Consider the following 17,256-nt stretch of genomic DNA (forward strand, 5'->3'; position numbering starts at 1 on the left):
AACCATCCATAGAACTACATATAGAACCATCCATAGAACTACATATAGAACCATCCATAGAACTACATATAGAACCATCCATAGAGTTACATATAGAACCATCCATAGAACTACATATAGAACTACATATAGAACCATCCATAGAACTACATATAGAACCATCCATAGAACTACATATAGAACCATCCATAGAACTACATATAGAACTACATATAGAACCATCCATAGAACTACATATAGAACCATCCATAGAACTACATATAGAACCATCCATAGAGTTACATATAGAACCATCCATAGAACTACATATAGAACCATCCATAGAACTACATATAGAACCATCCATAGAACTACATATAGAACTACATATAGAACCATCCATGGAACTACATATAGAACCATCCATAGAACTACATATAGAACCATCCATAGAACTACATATAGAACCATCCATAGAGTTACATATAGAACCATCCATAGAACTACATATAGAACCATCCATAGAACAACATATAGAACCATCCATAGAGTTACATATAGAACCATCCATAGAACTACATATAGAACCATCCATAGAACAACATATAGAACCATCCATAGAGTTACATATAGAACCATCCATAGAACTACATATAGAACCATCCATAGAACAACATATAGAACCATCCATAGAGTTACATATAGAACCATCCATAGAACTACATATAGAACCATCCATAGAACTACATATAGAACTACATATAGAACCATCCATAGAACTACATATAGAACCATCCATGGAACTACATATAGAACCATCCATAGAACTACATATAGAACCATCCATAGAGTTACATATAGAACAACATATAGAACCATCCATAGAACTACATATAGAACCATCCATAGAACTACATATAGAACCATCCATAGATCTACATATAGAACTACATATAGAACCATCCATAGAACTACATATAGAACCATCCATGGAACTACATATAGAACCATCCATAGAACTACATATAGAACTACATATAGAACCATCCATAGATCTACATATAGAACCATCCATAGAGTTACATATAGAACCATCCATAGAACTACATATAGAACCATCCATAGAACTACATATAGAACCATCCATAGAGTTACATATAGAACTACATATAGAACCATCCATAGAACTACATATAGAACTACATATAGAACCATCCATAGAACTACATATAGAACCATCCATAGAGTTACATATAGAACTACATATAGAACCATCCATAGAACTACATATAGAACTACATATAGAACCATCCATAGAACTACATATAGAACCATCCATAGAGTTACATATAGAACTACATATAGAACCATCCATAGAGTTACATATAGAACTACATATAGAACCATCCATAGAACTACATATAGAACCATCCATGGAACTACATATAGAACCATCCATAGAACCATCCATAGAACAACATATAGAACCATCCATAGAACTACATATAGAACCATCCATAGAACTACATATAGAACCATCCATAGAACTACATATAGAACCATCCATAGAACTACATATAGAACCATCCATAGAACTACATATAGAACCATCCATAGAACAACATATAGAACCATCCATAGAACTACATATAGAACCATCCATAGAACTACATATAGAACCATCCATAGAACTACATATAGAACCATCCATAGAGTTACATATAGAACTACATATAGAACCATCCATAGAGTTACATATAGAACCATCCATAGAGTTACATATAGAACCATCCATAGAACTACATATAGAACCATCCATAGAACTACATATAGAACCATCCATAGAGTTACATATAGAACCATCCATAGAGTTACATATAGAACTACATATAGAACCATCCATAGAACTACATATAGAACCATCCATAGAGTTACATATAGAACCATCCATAGAGTTACATATAGAACCATCCATAGATCTACATATAGAACCATCCATAGAGTTACATATAGAACCATCCATAGAGTTACATATAGAACTACATATAGAACCATCCATAGAACTACATATAGAACCATCCATAGAGTTACATATAGAACCATCCATAGAGTTACATATAGAACCATCCATGGAACTACATATAGAACCATCCATAGAACTACATATAGAACCATCCATAGAACTACATATAGAACCATCCATGGATCTACATATAGAACCATCCATGGATCTACATATAGAACCATCCATAGAGTTACATATAGAACTACATATAGAACCATCCATAGAACTACATATAGAACCATCCATAGAGTTACATATAGAACCATCCATAGAGTTACATATAGAACCATCCATAGAACTACATATAGAACCATCCATGGATCTACATATAGAACCATCCATAGAGTTACATATAGAACTACATATAGAACCATCCATAGAACTACATATAGAACCATCCATAGAACTACATATAGAACCATCCATAGAGTTACATATAGAACTACATATAGAACCATCCATAGAACTACATATAGAACCATCCATAGAGTTACATATAGAACTACATATAGAACCATCCATAGAACTACATATAGAACCATCCATAGAACTACATATAGAACCATCCATAGAACTACATATAGAACCATCCATAGAGTTACATATAGAACTACATATAGAACCATCCATAGATCTACATATAGAACCATCCATAGAACTACATATAGAACCATCCATAGAGTTACATATAGAACCATCCATAGAACTACATATAGAACCATCCATAGAGTTACATATAGAACCATCCATAGAACTACATATAGAACCATCCATAGAACTACATATAGAACCATCCATAGAGTTACATATAGAACCATCCATAGAACTACATATAGAACCATCCATAGAACTACATATAGAACCATCCATAGAACTACATATAGAACCATCCATAGATCTACATATAGAACAACATCTAGGGCCATCCATAGAACAGCATGTAGAACCATCTATAGAACTACAGTACCAGTGAAAAGTTTGGACACACCTACTCATTCCAGGGTTTTCTTTATTTGTACTATTTTCTACATTGTACAATAATAGTGAAGACATCAAAACTATGAAATAACACATATGGAATCATGTAGTAACCAAAAAAGTGTTTGAGATTCTTCAAAGTAGCCAAGCTTTGCCTTGATGACAGCTTTGCACACTCTTGGCATTCTCTGAACCAGCTTCATGAGGTAGTCACCTGGAATGCATTTCAATTAACAGGTGTGCCTTGTTAAATTAATTTGTGTAATTTCTATCCTTAATGTGTTTGAGCCAATCAGTTGTGTTGTGACAAGGTAGGTTTGGTATACAGAAGATAGCCCTATTTGGTAAAAGACCAATTACATATGAGTCCAAATTGTAATTTTTTGGTTCCAACCACCGTGTCTTTGTGAGACTCAGAGTAGGTGAACGGATGATCTCCGCATGTGTGGTTCCCACCGTGAAGCATGGAGGAGGAGGTGTGGGGGTGCTTTGCTGGTGACACTGTGATTTATTTAGAATTCAAGGCAGACTTTACCAGCATGCTACCACAGCATTCTGCAGCGATACGCCATCCCATCTGGTTTGGGCTTAGTGGGACTATCATTTGTTTTTCAACAGGAGAACGACCCAAAACACCTCCAGGCTGTGTAAGGGCTATTTGACCAAGAAGGAGAGTGATGGAGTGCTGCATCAAATGTCCAGGCCTCCGCAATCCCTCGACCTCAACTCAATTAAGATGGTTTGGGATGAGTTGGACCGCAGAGTGAAGGAAAAGCAGACAACAAGTGCTCAGCATATGTGGGAACTCATTCAAGACTGTTGGAAAAGCATTCCAGGTGAAGCTGGTTGAGAGAATGCCAAGTGTGTGCAAAGCTGTCATCAAGGCAAAGGGTGGCTACTTCGAAGAATCTCAAATATAAAATCTATTTTGATTTGTTTAACACTTTTTTTTTTGGTTACTACATGATTCCATATGTGTTATTTCACAGTTTTGATTTCTTCACTATTATTCTACAATGTAGAAAATAGTAAAAATAAAGAAAAACCCTTGAATGAGTAGGTGTGTCCAAACTTTTGACCGGTAGTGTACATAGGTACATAACATATACAGATAAATACATTTAAAAAGTGGTATTTGGTATTTTATTAGGATCTCCATTTGCTGTTGCAAAAGCAGCAGCTACTCTTCCTGGGGCTCCACACAAAACATGAAACATAATACAGAACCTTAATAGACAAGAGCAGCTCAAGGACAGAACTACAAAACATTTTTTTAAAGGCACACGTAGCCCACATATCAATACACACAAACTATCTGGGTCCAATAGGGGAGAGGCGTTGTGAGGTGTTGCTTCATCTGTTTTCTGAAACCAGGTTTGCTGTTCATTTGAGCAATATGAGATGGAAGGGAGTTCCATGCAATAAGGGCTCTATATAATACTGTACCCTTTATTGAATTTGTTCTGGATTTGGGGACTGTGAAAAGACCCCTGGTGGCATGTAATGGCATGTCTGTGATCAATAGGAATATAATATTATCTCTGTGATTAGTAGTATGTGATGTCATCTCTGATCAATAGGAATCAAATTATCTCGGTGATCAATAGTCGCGTGACATTATCTGTGTGATCAATAGTCGCGTGACTTCATCTCTGTCCATCCCTTGGTCTTTACTTCCTAACTGACACAGTGATTTATGTTGTGCCGTGTTCTAAAGTTGCCTTTCTCCGTGTGTGTGTGTGTGTGTGTGTGTGTTCTCGTGTGTGTGTGTGTGTGTGTGTGTGTGTTCTCTGTCTAAGCAGCTGAAGAACCTTGACTTTGAGGAGCTGCAGCTCCGTCTGACGGCTCTGGACCCCATGATGGAGCGAGAGATCGAGGAGCTGCGTCGGCGCTACACCGCCAAGAGACAACCCATCCTCGACGCAATGGACGCCAAGAAACGCAGACAGCAGAACTTCTGAAGAGCATGACCTGAGGATCACATTCTGACCTGGGCCCGTGTTCATACAGTGCTGATCTGGGCTTAAGGTTGTCCACTTTCCATGTAATCTCATTCCTTACGATCTGAAAGACAGAACTGATCCTAGATCAGCACTCTGGCAGCAGAACTGCTGAGGAAGGCATTCTGACCTGGTGCTTTCTGTTAAGACCTGACCAAGGGAGAGGAGAGACCTGACACCTGTCTGGAATTTTATTCACCCTGTGCTCCTAAAATGTCCTCCATTTTTGTCTCTCATCACCACCCCGGTAGTCAGTGTGACCTGGAGTTATTCTATCTTCCCATGGCTCTGCTGGGCCTCAGGACTATTTTAAACAATTATTGTTAATTATGAACCTGTAGGTAGGTAACCTTATACCCCTCTGTTAATTATGAACCTGTAGGTAGGTAACCTTATACCCCTCTGTTAATGATGAACCTGTAGGTAGGTAACCTTATACCCCTCTGTTAATGATGAACCTGTAGGTAACCTTATACCCCTCTGTTAATGATGAACCTGTAGGTAGGTAACCTTATACCCCTCTGTTAATGATGAACCTGTAGGTAGGTAACCTTATACCCCTCTGTTAATGATGAACCTGTAGGTAACCTTATACCCCTCTGTTAATTATGAACCTGTAGGTAACCTTATACCCCTCTGTTAATGATGAACCTGTAGGTAGGTAACCTTATACCCCTCTGTTAATGATGAACCTGTAGGTAGGTAACCTTATACCCCTCTGTTAATGATGAACCTGTAGGTAGGTAACCTTATACCCCTCTGTTAATTATGAACCTGTAGGTAGGTAACCTTATACCCCTCTGTTAATGATGAACCTGTAGGTAACCTTATACCCCTCTGTTAATGATGAACCTGTAGGTAGGTAACCTTATACCCCTCTGTTAATTATGAACCTGTAGGTAGGTAACCTTATACCCCTCTGTTAATTATGAACCTGTAGGTAACCATATACCCCTCTGTTAATTATGAACCTGTAGGTAACCTTATACCCCTCTGTTAATGATGAACCTGTAGGTAGGTAACCTTATACCCCTCTGTTAATGATGAACCTGTAGGTAGGTAACCTTATACCCCTCTGTTAATTATGAACCTGTAGGTAACCATATACCCCTCTGTTAATTATGAACCTGTAGGTAGGTAACCTTATACCCCTCTGTTAATTATGAACCTGTAGGTAACCTTATACCCCTCTGTTAATGATGAACCTGTAGGTAACCTTATACCCCTCTGTTAATGATGAACCTGTAGGTAGGTAACCTTATACCCCTCTGTTAATGATGAACCTGTAGGTAGGTAACCTTATACCCCTCTGTTAATGATGAACCTGTAGGTAACCTTATACCCCTCTGTTAATTATGAACCTGTAGGTAACCTTATACCCCTCTGTTAATGATGAACCTGTAGGTAACCTTATACCCCTCTGTTAATTATGAACCTGTAGGTAACCATATACCCCTCTGTTAATGATGAACCTGTAGGTAACCTTATACCCCTCTGTTAATTATGAACCTGTAGGTAACCATATACCCCTCTGTTAATGATGAACCTGTAGGTAGGTAACCTTATACCCCTCTGTTAATGATGAACCTGTAGGTAACCTTATACCCCTCTGTTAATTATGAACCTGTAGGTAACCATATACCCCTCTGTTAATGATGAACCTGTAGGTAGGTAACCTTATACCCCTCTGTTAATGATGAACCTGTAGGTAACCATATACCCCTCTGTTAATTATGAACCTGTAGGTAACCTTATACCCCTCTGTTAATGATGAACCTGTAGGTAACCTTATACCCCTCTGTTAATTATGAACCTGTAGGTAACCATATACCCCTCTGTTAATGATGAACCTGTAGGTAGGTAACCTTATACCCCTCTGTTAATGATGAACCTGTAGGTAACCTTATACCCCTCTGTTAATGATGAACCTGTAGGTAACCTTATACCCCTCTGTTAATGATGAACCTGTAGGTAACCTTATACCCCTCTGTTAATTATGAACCTGTAGGTAGGTAACCTTATACCCCTCTGTTAATGATGAACCTGTAGGTAGGTAACCTTATACCCCTCTGTTAATTATGAACCTGTAGGTAACCTTATACCCCTCTGTTAATGATGAACCTGTAGGTAGGTAACCTTATACCCCTCTGTTAATGATGAACCTGTAGGTAGGTAACCTTATACCCCTCTGTTAATGATGAACCTGTAGGTAGGTAACCTTATACCCCTCTGTTAATTATGAACCTGTAGGTAGGTAACCTTATACCCCTCTGTTAATTATGAACCTGTAGGTAGGTAACCTTATACCCCTCTGTTAATGATGAACCTGTAGGTAACCTTATACCCCTCTGTTAATTATGAACCTGTAGGTAACCTTATACCCCTCTGTTAATTATGAACCTGTAGGTAGGTAACCTTATACCCCTCTGTTAATGATGAACCTGTAGGTAGGTAACCTTATACCCCTCTGTTAATGATGAACCTGTAGGTAGGTAACCTTATACCCCTCTGTTAATGATGAACCTGTAGGTAGGTAACCTTATACCCCTCTGTTAATTATGAACCTGTAGGTAGGTAACCTTATACCCCTCTGTTAATGATGAACCTGTAGGTAGGTAACCTTATACCCCTCTGTTAATGATGAACCTGTAGGTAGGTAACCTTATACCCCTCTGTTAATTATGAACCTGTAGGTAACCTTATACCCCTCTGTTAATGATGAACCTGTAGGTAGGTAACCTTATACCCCTCTGTTAATGATGAACCTGTAGGTAGGTAACCTTATACCCCTCTGTTAATGATGAACCTGTAGGTAACCTTATACCCCTCTGTTAATGATGAACCTGTAGGTAACCTTATACCCCTCTGTTAATGATGAACCTGTAGGTAACCTTATACCCCTCTGTTAATGATGAACCTGTAGGTAACCTTATACCCCTCTGTTAATTATGAACCTGTAGGTAGGTAACCTTATACCCCTCTGTTAATGATGAACCTGTAGGTAACCTTATACCCCTCTGTTAATTATGAACCTGTAGGTAGGTAACCTTATACCCCTCTGTTAATTATGAACCTGTAGGTAGGTAACCTTATACCCCTCTGTTAATGATGAACCTGTAGGTAGGTAACCTTATACCCCTCTGTTAATTATGAACCTGTAGGTAACCATATACCCCTCTGTTAATTATGAACCTGTAGGTAACCTTATACCCCTCTGTTAATGATGAACCTGTAGGTAACCTTATACCCCTCTGTTAATTATGAACCTGTAGGTAACCTTATACCCCTCTGTTAATGATGAACCTGTAGGTAGGTAACCTTATACCCCTCTGTTAATGATGAACCTGTAGGTAACCTTATACCCCTCTGTTAATGATGAACCTGTAGGTAGGTAACCTTATACCCCTCTGTTAATTATGAACCTGTAGGTAGGTAACCTTATACCCCTCTGTTAATGATGAACCTGTAGGTAGGTAACCTTATACCCCTCTGTTAATGATGAACCTGTAGGTAACCTTATACCCCTCTGTTAATTATGAACCTGTAGGTAACCTTATACCCCTCTGTTAATTATGAACCTGTAGGTAGGTAACCTTATACCCCTCTGTTAATTATGAACCTGTAGGTAACCTTATACCCCTCTGTTAATGATGAACCTGTAGGTAACCTTATACCCCTCTGTTAATTATGAACCTGTAGGTAACCTTATACCCCTCTGTTAATTATGAACCTGTAGGTAACCTTATACCCCTCTGTTAATTATGAACCTGTAGGTAACCTTATACCCCTCTGTTAATGATGAACCTGTAGGTAGGTAACCTTATACCCCTCTGTTAATGATGAACCTGTAGGTAGGTAACCTTATACCCCTCTGTTAATTATGAACCTGTAGGTAACCTTATACCCCTCTGTTAATGATGAACCTGTAGGTAGGTAACCTTATACCCCTCTGTTAATTATGAACCTGTAGGTAACCTTATACCCCTCTGTTAATTATGAACCTGTAGGTAACCTTATACCCCTCTGTTAATGATGAACCTGTAGGTAACCTTATACCCCTCTGTTAATGATGAACCTGTAGGTAGGTAACCTTATACCCCTCTGTTAATGATGAACCTGTAGGTAACCTTATACCCCTCTGTTAATGATGAACCTGTAGGTAGGTAACCTTATACCCCTCTGTTAATGATGAACCTGTAGGTAACCTTATATCCCAAAGTGTGATTGATTAACCATATTTCCTTAAAGATACGTTTTTCCACTTCAAAGCATCCTCTGATTGATCAATACTGTGGGTTTATTTGCCTCTTGGGAAATGACCGGCGATATGGAAATAATGTTAAAGGAGCATACAACAACGCATTCTAAACTGCAGACGTTCTAGTTGACAGGAAAAGCTAGTTTATGTTGTGAAGACGGGGAAGCTTCACCCTCCTGACGTCGGCGTCACTAAGAGGCGTGGTCGTCAACGAGAAATGGCAGATTGGGGGAAGCGGCCGATGTCGAAATGGCTCAGTCATTTCCAGGTGATAAAATTCTACACTCAATTTCAGTTTGTGAGAAAACAATAATGTTTGTGAGAAACCGTCTAAATCGCTATAAAATATATTTTCAATAACATTTTTTTTTTTTTTTTTTTTTACGGCTGTTGAAAGTTGGACGAAACTGAAAGTGAATTGTTATCCGGGGTCCTTCGGACGTCCACCACCATTGTCCATGCTATCCGGTATCCTAGTACAGTCTAGCCATAACGACAATAGGTCCTGAGAATGTAACTCTAACGTTACCCCATTTGAAGTTGAACATTTTAAAATGTTCACGGTTAGGTAAGTGTTATGGGTAGGGACATTCCCTGAAACCCAGATAACCACCATGTTACAGGGAAATGGGATGCGGGGCAGGGGATTGGAGTTGTTTGGAATGCAGCCTAGATGTTGCAGTTCACCTAGCTTCCACATGGGTGGGGGACGTTCTACATGTACCCTTGAATATAGCCCTACTATTCTACACCAGTTGGTACATTCCACTATGGTCGTGGCAGCCCGCCTGGGGGATGATAGAGCGGTGCATCGATGGAAACCCTGTGGTGTGTATTTGATATATATCATGATGTAATACTGTATATAATCCAGTTACAAAACAACTGTTGGAAGTTTGTCGGACTACCAAAGACTAACTTGATGAGAATAAATGCCTTAAAATACGTGGGGTTTTTTTTGTTTTTTTTTTAAAGGAATGAATTCATGTGATCTGAGTGGACAGAATCTTTTCTCCCGTTTAGGAACTCGACCTGAAAACCGAATGGAGGGGATGTGATCTTATGTGAATGTCTTCCATGAAGTTAACTCCTGTTCTGCTTGATATTCTGAGCCAGTTGTTTATCCTTCCCTGTTCTGCTTGATATTCTGAGCCAGTTGTTTACTATTGTTTTCCCTGTAATGCAGGGGTGAAAATCTGATATCAACTTTGGAGGGGACAATTACATGAAATTTTCTCAAGAGCAATTCCTGAGGGGGACACCACAAGTAGTGCTGTAACACATAGCCTACATTGTAATATGGTAAATGTATATTGAGGAACCAAAATAAATAAGGTGTTTGCCGTACTCCTAACTACCGGTACCCAAAACTACACAACTAATCACAACAGCAATACCATTGCCTTTAACAAATCTTAGTTCAGTCACCAGTTTAAGTTGAGAGTGGGGGTATCCGTGGCATTTTCCAATTGTGTTCCTATTTTACAAGTAAAAAAAATTGAGACCCTTTCATAATGTTACCAAACAAAGACTCAACAAACTTACCTGAGACTCCCTGTCTCTGCCAGTCTGTCCCTGCATATCTGTCCCCAACTCTGCTGTCTGTGTGCCATCTGTTGCCTGCTCTGCCTAATGACATCATTGTGAAACATTTCCATTAGAATTTCATTTCTTTCTTATGAACATTTTATCAACTTGTCTTTGATATATTAGGCTACTAGGGTTCTTACTATGCGTTTTGGTGTACTGAAAAATACTCTGATGTCCGTCTTTTATTTTTCTGCCATTTTTCTACCTGGCTGGCTGGCTACACACACAGTGTGTAGGTTATTTACAGTAGGAGATGGGCTTCTATCATCTTCAATCATTCTATATGGGCTTCGATCTAAAAGGTAGCTAGCAAATGTGAAACGGATTAAAATGACAAGAGTTGACAGCTGTATGAGTTCACCATTTACACAACATATGCTGCAACCTTTTGTAATTTTAATAGTTTGTTTCATATTGGCTGGCTTCCAACAATAGCTGAATTTGCAAAGCTAGCGAGCACCAATTCAGTTTCAGTGGTGTTTGCTATAATCTTTGCTACCCGGGTTAAATAAAGGTGAAATAAAATAAATAAATAAGTTCCCTTGCGACAATTTAGCTTTTGCAACGAGACCATTAAATATATTTAAGACAATGGTAGAAGAGAGTGTAGTTCTGTTCAGTTTGGACTTCAGTTTATCGCTAACCTTATCACAGGGACTTTGAAGCACTAACTTACATCATCTGCATGCTGATTCCATCTTTGACCACGCCACATAAATGGAATAGGTACTAGCTAGCTTAATAGTTAATATTTGCGCGCTAGCTCTGCATATTCAGCTAGTGTGTGTGTGCACGATTGACTGGATGAACCTCACGGCAGTTACGTAGCAAGCTAAGGAACTGGCAGTGGATCAAACCATTGTGAGGCAAAGGGTGGGGGGGGGGGGTCGCAATCTTTTGAAACTTAAAAATGCGCTATTAAGTGTCTATAATCAGCACAATTGCTTTCATTGCGTATTATTAATATTATTTAAATTACATAGTTATGTTCAGTGATATATTGGGGGGGGACAAATCATATTTTTCCCAGGATGGGGGGGTCGTGTCCCCCCCGGGATTTCCGCCCCTGCTATAATGTAGACACAGGCTTTAGGTTTCCTGTACTCTTAGTGCTTCATGAGTCTTAACGTGCTCTCATTGTCATAAGATTTCCATACTCTGGTTCTGTCCCAAATGGAACACTGTCCCCTATGTAGTGCACTACTTTTGACCCGGAACTATAGGTACTACACAGGGTATAGGGTGCATTTGGAACACTGCCTCTGACTGTATATTCCTACAGACAGAGAGCAGCTCCTATCAAATGTATTTATGTAGCCCTTCTTACATCAGCTGATATCTCAAAGTGCTGTACATAAACCCAGCCTAAAACCCCCAAACAGCAAGCAATGCAGGTGTAGAAGCACGGTGGCTAGGAAAAACTCCCTAGAAAGGCCAAAACCTAGGAAGAAACCTAGAGAGGAACCAGGCTATGAGGGGTGGCCAGTCCTCTTCTGGCTGTGCCGGGTGGAGATTATAACAGAACATGGCCAAGATGTTCAAATGTTCATAAATGACCAGCATGGTCAAATAATAATAATCATAGTAGTTGTCGAGGGTGCAACAAGTCAGCACCTCAGGAGTAAATGTCAGTTGGCTTTTCATAGTCGATCATTGAGAGTATCTCTACCGCTCCTGCTGTCTCTAGAGAGTTGAAAACAGCAGGTCTGGGACAGGTAGCACGTCCGGTGAACAGGTCAGGGTTCCATAGCCGCAGGCAGAACAGTTGAAACTGGAGCAGCAGCACGGCCAGGTGGACTGGGGACAGCAAGGAGTCATCATGCCAGGTAGTCCTGAGGCATGGTCCTAGGGCTCAGGTCCTCCGAGAGAGAAAGAAAGAGAATTAGAGAGAGCATACTTAAATTCACACAGGACACCGGATAAGACAGGAGAAATACTCCAGATATAATAGACTGACCCCAGCCCCCCGACACATAAACTACTGCAGCATAAATACTGGAGGCTGAGACAGGAGGGGTCAGGAGACACTGTGGCCCCATCCGATGATACCCCCAGACGGCCAAACAGGCAGGATATAACCCCACCCACTTTGCCAAAGCACAGCCCCCGCACCACTAGAGGGATGTCTTCAACCACCAACTTACTATCCTGAGACAAGGCCGAGTATAGCCCACGAAGATCTCCCCCACGGCACGAACTCGAGGGGGGCGCCAACCCAGACAGGAAGACCACGTCAGTGACTCAACCCACTCAAGTGACGCACCCCTCCTAGGGACGGCATGGAAGAACACCAGTAAGTCAGTGACTCCTCCCCTGTAATAGGGTTAGAGGCAGAGAATCCCAGTGGAGAGAGGGGAACCGGCCAGGCAGAGACAGCAAGGGTGGTTCGTTGCTCCAGAGCCTTTCCGTTCACCTTCACACTCCTGGGCCAGACTACACTCAATCATAGGACCTACTGAAGAGATGAGTCTTCAGTAAAAACTTAAAGGTTGAGACTGAGTCTGCGTCTGCGTCTCTCACATGGGTAGGCAGACCATTCCATAAAAATGGATCTCTATAGGAGAAAGCCCTACCTCCAGCCGTTTGCTTAGAAATTCTAGGGACAATTAGGAGGCCTGCGTCTTGTGACCATAGCGTACGTGTAGGTATGTACGGCAGGACCAAATCGGAGAGATAGGTAGGAGCAAGCCCATGTAATGCTTTGTAGGTTAGCAGTAAAATCAGTCCTTGCATTAACAGGAAGCCAGTGTAGGGAGGCTAGCACTGGAGTAATATGATCAAATTTTTTGGTTCTCGTCAGGATTATAGCATTATTTAGCACTAACTGAAGTTTATTTAGTGCTTTGTCCGGGTAGCCGGAAAGTAGAGCATTGCAGTAGTCTAACCTAGAAGTAACAAAGGCATGGATTCATTTTTCTGCATCATTTTTGGACAGAAAGTTTCTGATTTTTGCAATGTTACGTAGATGGAAAAAAAGCTGTCCTTGAAACAGTCTTGATATGTTCTTTAAAAGAGAGATCAGGGTCCAGAGTAACGCCGAGGTCCTTCACAGTTTTATTTGAGACGACTGTACAACCATCCAGATTAATTGTCAGATTCAACAGAAGATCTCTTTGTTTCTTGGGACCTAGAACAAGCATCTCTGTTTTGTCCGTGTTTAAAAGTAGAAAGTTTGCAGCCATCCACTTCCTTATGTCTGAAACACAGGCTTCTAGCGAGGGCAATTTTGGGGTTTCACCATGTTTCATTGAAACACATGTAGCCTAATAGCTTTGCTTTAGCTAACGCTTCAATATATATTGGTTGTTTGAAAAAATATATATCCTAATATTTAATAAAGCAATATGCAGTGTTGCCCGGGTGCCATTTATACTGCTGGCGGCAATAATGGAATTACTTGTTCAGTAATTAAAGTAGGAAATTCCAGTTTTTCAGGTTATATAATAGTTTTGTTTAAAACAAATATATACACACACAAACACACACAACTGTCCTGTACAGGCCACCTGAGCGTGGGCCACCTGAGCGTGGGCCACCTGAGCGTGGGCCACCTGAGCGTGGGCCACCTGAGCCTGCATGACATGAGATGTCCTCTCACTCTCTCCCAGCTTGGATAGAAAGTTAAGTACAACCTGTCTATTAATGTCAAATAATAGTCAGTCCACCCTCAGCACTAGTTAACTAGGGATTGTTTCATTAGGCAGTGTACTACCAGTCCACCCTCAGCACTAGTTAACTAGGGATTGTTTCATTAGGCAGTGTACTACCAGTCCACCCTCAGCACTAGTTAACTAGGGATTGTTTCATTAGGCAGTGTACTACCAGTCCACCCTCAGCACTAGTTAACTAGGGATTGTTTCATTAGGCAGTGTACTACCAGTCCACCCTCAGCACTAGTTAACTAGGGATTGTTTCATTAGGCAGTGTACTACCAGTCCACCCTCAACACTAGTTAACTAGGGATTGTTTCATTAGGCAGTGTACTACCAGTCCACCCTCAGCACTAGTTAACTAGGGATTGTTTCATTAGGCAGTGTACTACCAGTCCACCCTCAGCACTAGTTAACTAGGGATTGTTTCATTAGGCAGTGTACTACCAGTCCACCCTCAGCACTAGTTAACTAGGGATTGTTTCATTAGGCAGTGTACTACCAGTCCACCCTCAGCACTAGTTAACTAGGGATTGTTTCATAAGGCAGTGTACTACCAGTCCACCCTCAGCACTAGTTAACTAGGGATTGTTTCATTAGGCAGTGTACTACCAGTCCACCCTCAGCACTAGTTAGCTAGGGATTGTTTCATTAGGCAGTGTACTACCAGTCCACCCTCAGCACTAGTTAACTAGGGATTGTTTCATTAGGCAGTGTACTACCAGTCCACCCTCAGCACTAGTTAACTAGGGATTGTTTCATAAGGCAGTGTACTACCAGTCCACCCTCAGCACTAGTTAACTAGGGATTGTTTCATTAGGCAGTGTACTACCAGTCCACCCTCAGCACTAGTTAACTAGGGATTGTTTCATTAGGCAGTGTACTACCAGTCCACCCTCAGCACTAGTTAACTAGGGATTGTTTCATTAGGCAGTGTACTACCAGTCCACCCTCAGCACTAGTTAACTAGGGATTGTTTCATTAGGCAGTGTACTATCTATAGCTATATACAGTATTTAGCTGCTATTTATAAACTTGTAAAAATTACACATCAAATAGCCAAATTAAGAGGAACAATGTAGTCGGCTTGAGGATAAATTCACTATTTATTGTTGAACTCAGTGGGGTTTGTCTGACTAAATGCCTAAACAAATAGTCTTCTTCGTGGAGGCCTGTAGGAGCTACAGATCCTTTCACCACACGGCCTCTAGGTCCAGGTTTCGCTACTGATTATTGAAACCCAGACTCTCTTTCCTGAGACATTGTGCCTTCAGATTGTATTTACATCGCTCAACTTTTTCCGCATTTTGTTACAGCCTGAATTTAAAATGAGTGGGGAGCGTGGAGAGGCTGTCGGAGGGGTGAGGCTGTCGGAGGGGTGAGGCTGTCGGAGGGGTGAGGCTGTCGGAGGGGAGAGGCTGTCGGAGGGGAGGGAGAGGCTGTCGGAGGGGAGGGGAGAGGCTGTCGGAGGGGAGGGGAGAGGCTGTAGGAGGATAGAGGCTGTCGGAGGGGAGGGAGAGGCTGTCGGAGGGGAGGGAGAGGCTGTCGGAGGGGGGGAGGCTGTCGGAGGGGAGGGAGAGGCTGTCGGAGGAGTGGATAAGATTAGATATTCCTTTGTCTGATTTTCAGAGATATTTACTTTGCGTACTAGAAGATGCAGTGAGACATGACATAGGCCAGACATAACATCACATTAATGAAAAAACTAAACAAGAATGACAGCTTAATGTCTCTGACCCCTCTCTTCCACATAGCTGTCCCTCCTATCCCTTAATGTCTCTGACCCCTCTCTTCCACATAGCTGTCCCTCCTATCCCTTAATGTCTCTGACCCCTCTCTTCCACATAGCTGTCCCTCCTATCCCTTAATGTCTCTGACCCCTCTCTTCCACATAGCTGTCCCTCCTATCCCTTAATGTCTCTGACCCCTCTCTTCCACATAGCTGTCCCTCCTATCCCTTAATGTAACACATCCCTTAATGTCCAAGGTCCCTGAACAACCCTATAGTTTCAATGTCCATGATTAATTTACACAGTTAGTTATATTTCACTATTTCCCATTCTGGAATGAGTGAATCTATCCCTGTGTCCCTGCTTATTTCAAATCAAATCAATTTTATTAGTCACATGCCCGGATACAACAGGTGTAGACCTCACAGTGAAATGCTTACGAGCCCCTAAGGGGGGTACAGGTAAGTAATGAGGCTATATGCAGGGGGTACCGGTTAGTAATGAGGCTATATGCAGGGGGTACCGGTTAGTAATGAGGCTATATACAGGGGGTACCGGTTAGTAATGAGGCTATATACAGGGGGGTACCGGTTAGTAATGAGACTATATACAGGGGGGGCACCGGTTAGTAATGAGACTATATACAGGGGAACAGGTTAGTAATGAGGCTATATACAGGGGGTACAGGTTAGTAATGAGGCTATATACAGGGGGTACAGGTTAGTAATGAGGCTATATACAGGGGGTACCGGTTAGTAATGAGGCTATATACAGGGGTACCGGTTAGTAATGAGGCTATATACAGGGGGTACCGGTTAGTAATGAGGCTATATACAGGGGTACCGGTTAGTAATGAGGCTATATACAGGGGGTACCGGTTAGTAAAGAGGCTATATACAGGGGGTACCGGTTAGTAATGAGGCTATATACAGGGGGTACCGGTTAGTAATGAGGCTATATACAGGGGGTACCGGTTAGTAATGAGACTATATACAAGGGGTACAGG

The 17,256-nt window shown here is 41.1% G+C and overlaps 1 protein-coding gene and 1 long non-coding RNA gene across 2 annotated transcripts in view; one reads left to right on the forward strand and one right to left on the reverse strand.

The window, feature by feature from the left end:
* LOC106590679 (serine/threonine-protein kinase 3-like) overlaps positions 1–10,226 on the forward strand; it is a 45,659-nt gene extending 35,433 nt beyond the window's left edge. Inside the window, 9 exon segments of the mRNA XM_045709807.1 lie at positions 4,825–5,359; positions 5,565–5,798; positions 5,881–6,118; positions 6,156–6,500; positions 6,575–6,730; positions 6,994–7,514; positions 7,716–7,834; positions 8,221–8,446; positions 8,492–10,226. Coding sequence (XP_045565763.1) covers positions 4,825–4,983 — 159 coding nt within the window. The 3' untranslated portion in view covers positions 4,984–5,359; positions 5,565–5,798; positions 5,881–6,118; ... (4 more) ...; positions 8,221–8,446; positions 8,492–10,226.
* On the reverse strand, positions 6,489–6,708 carry LOC123730980 (uncharacterized). The gene is made up of 3 exons (XR_006762487.1): positions 6,684–6,708; positions 6,610–6,646; positions 6,489–6,531 (listed from the first exon to the last, which is right to left on the reverse strand). It is a non-coding gene; the product is annotated as an uncharacterized lncRNA (long non-coding RNA).
* Positions 10,227–17,256: the final 7,030 nt, after the last annotated feature.

Source organism: Salmo salar, chromosome ssa27 (assembly GCF_905237065.1).
Source record: "Salmo salar chromosome ssa27, Ssal_v3.1, whole genome shotgun sequence".
Taxonomy (NCBI): domain Eukaryota; kingdom Metazoa; phylum Chordata; class Actinopteri; order Salmoniformes; family Salmonidae; genus Salmo; species Salmo salar.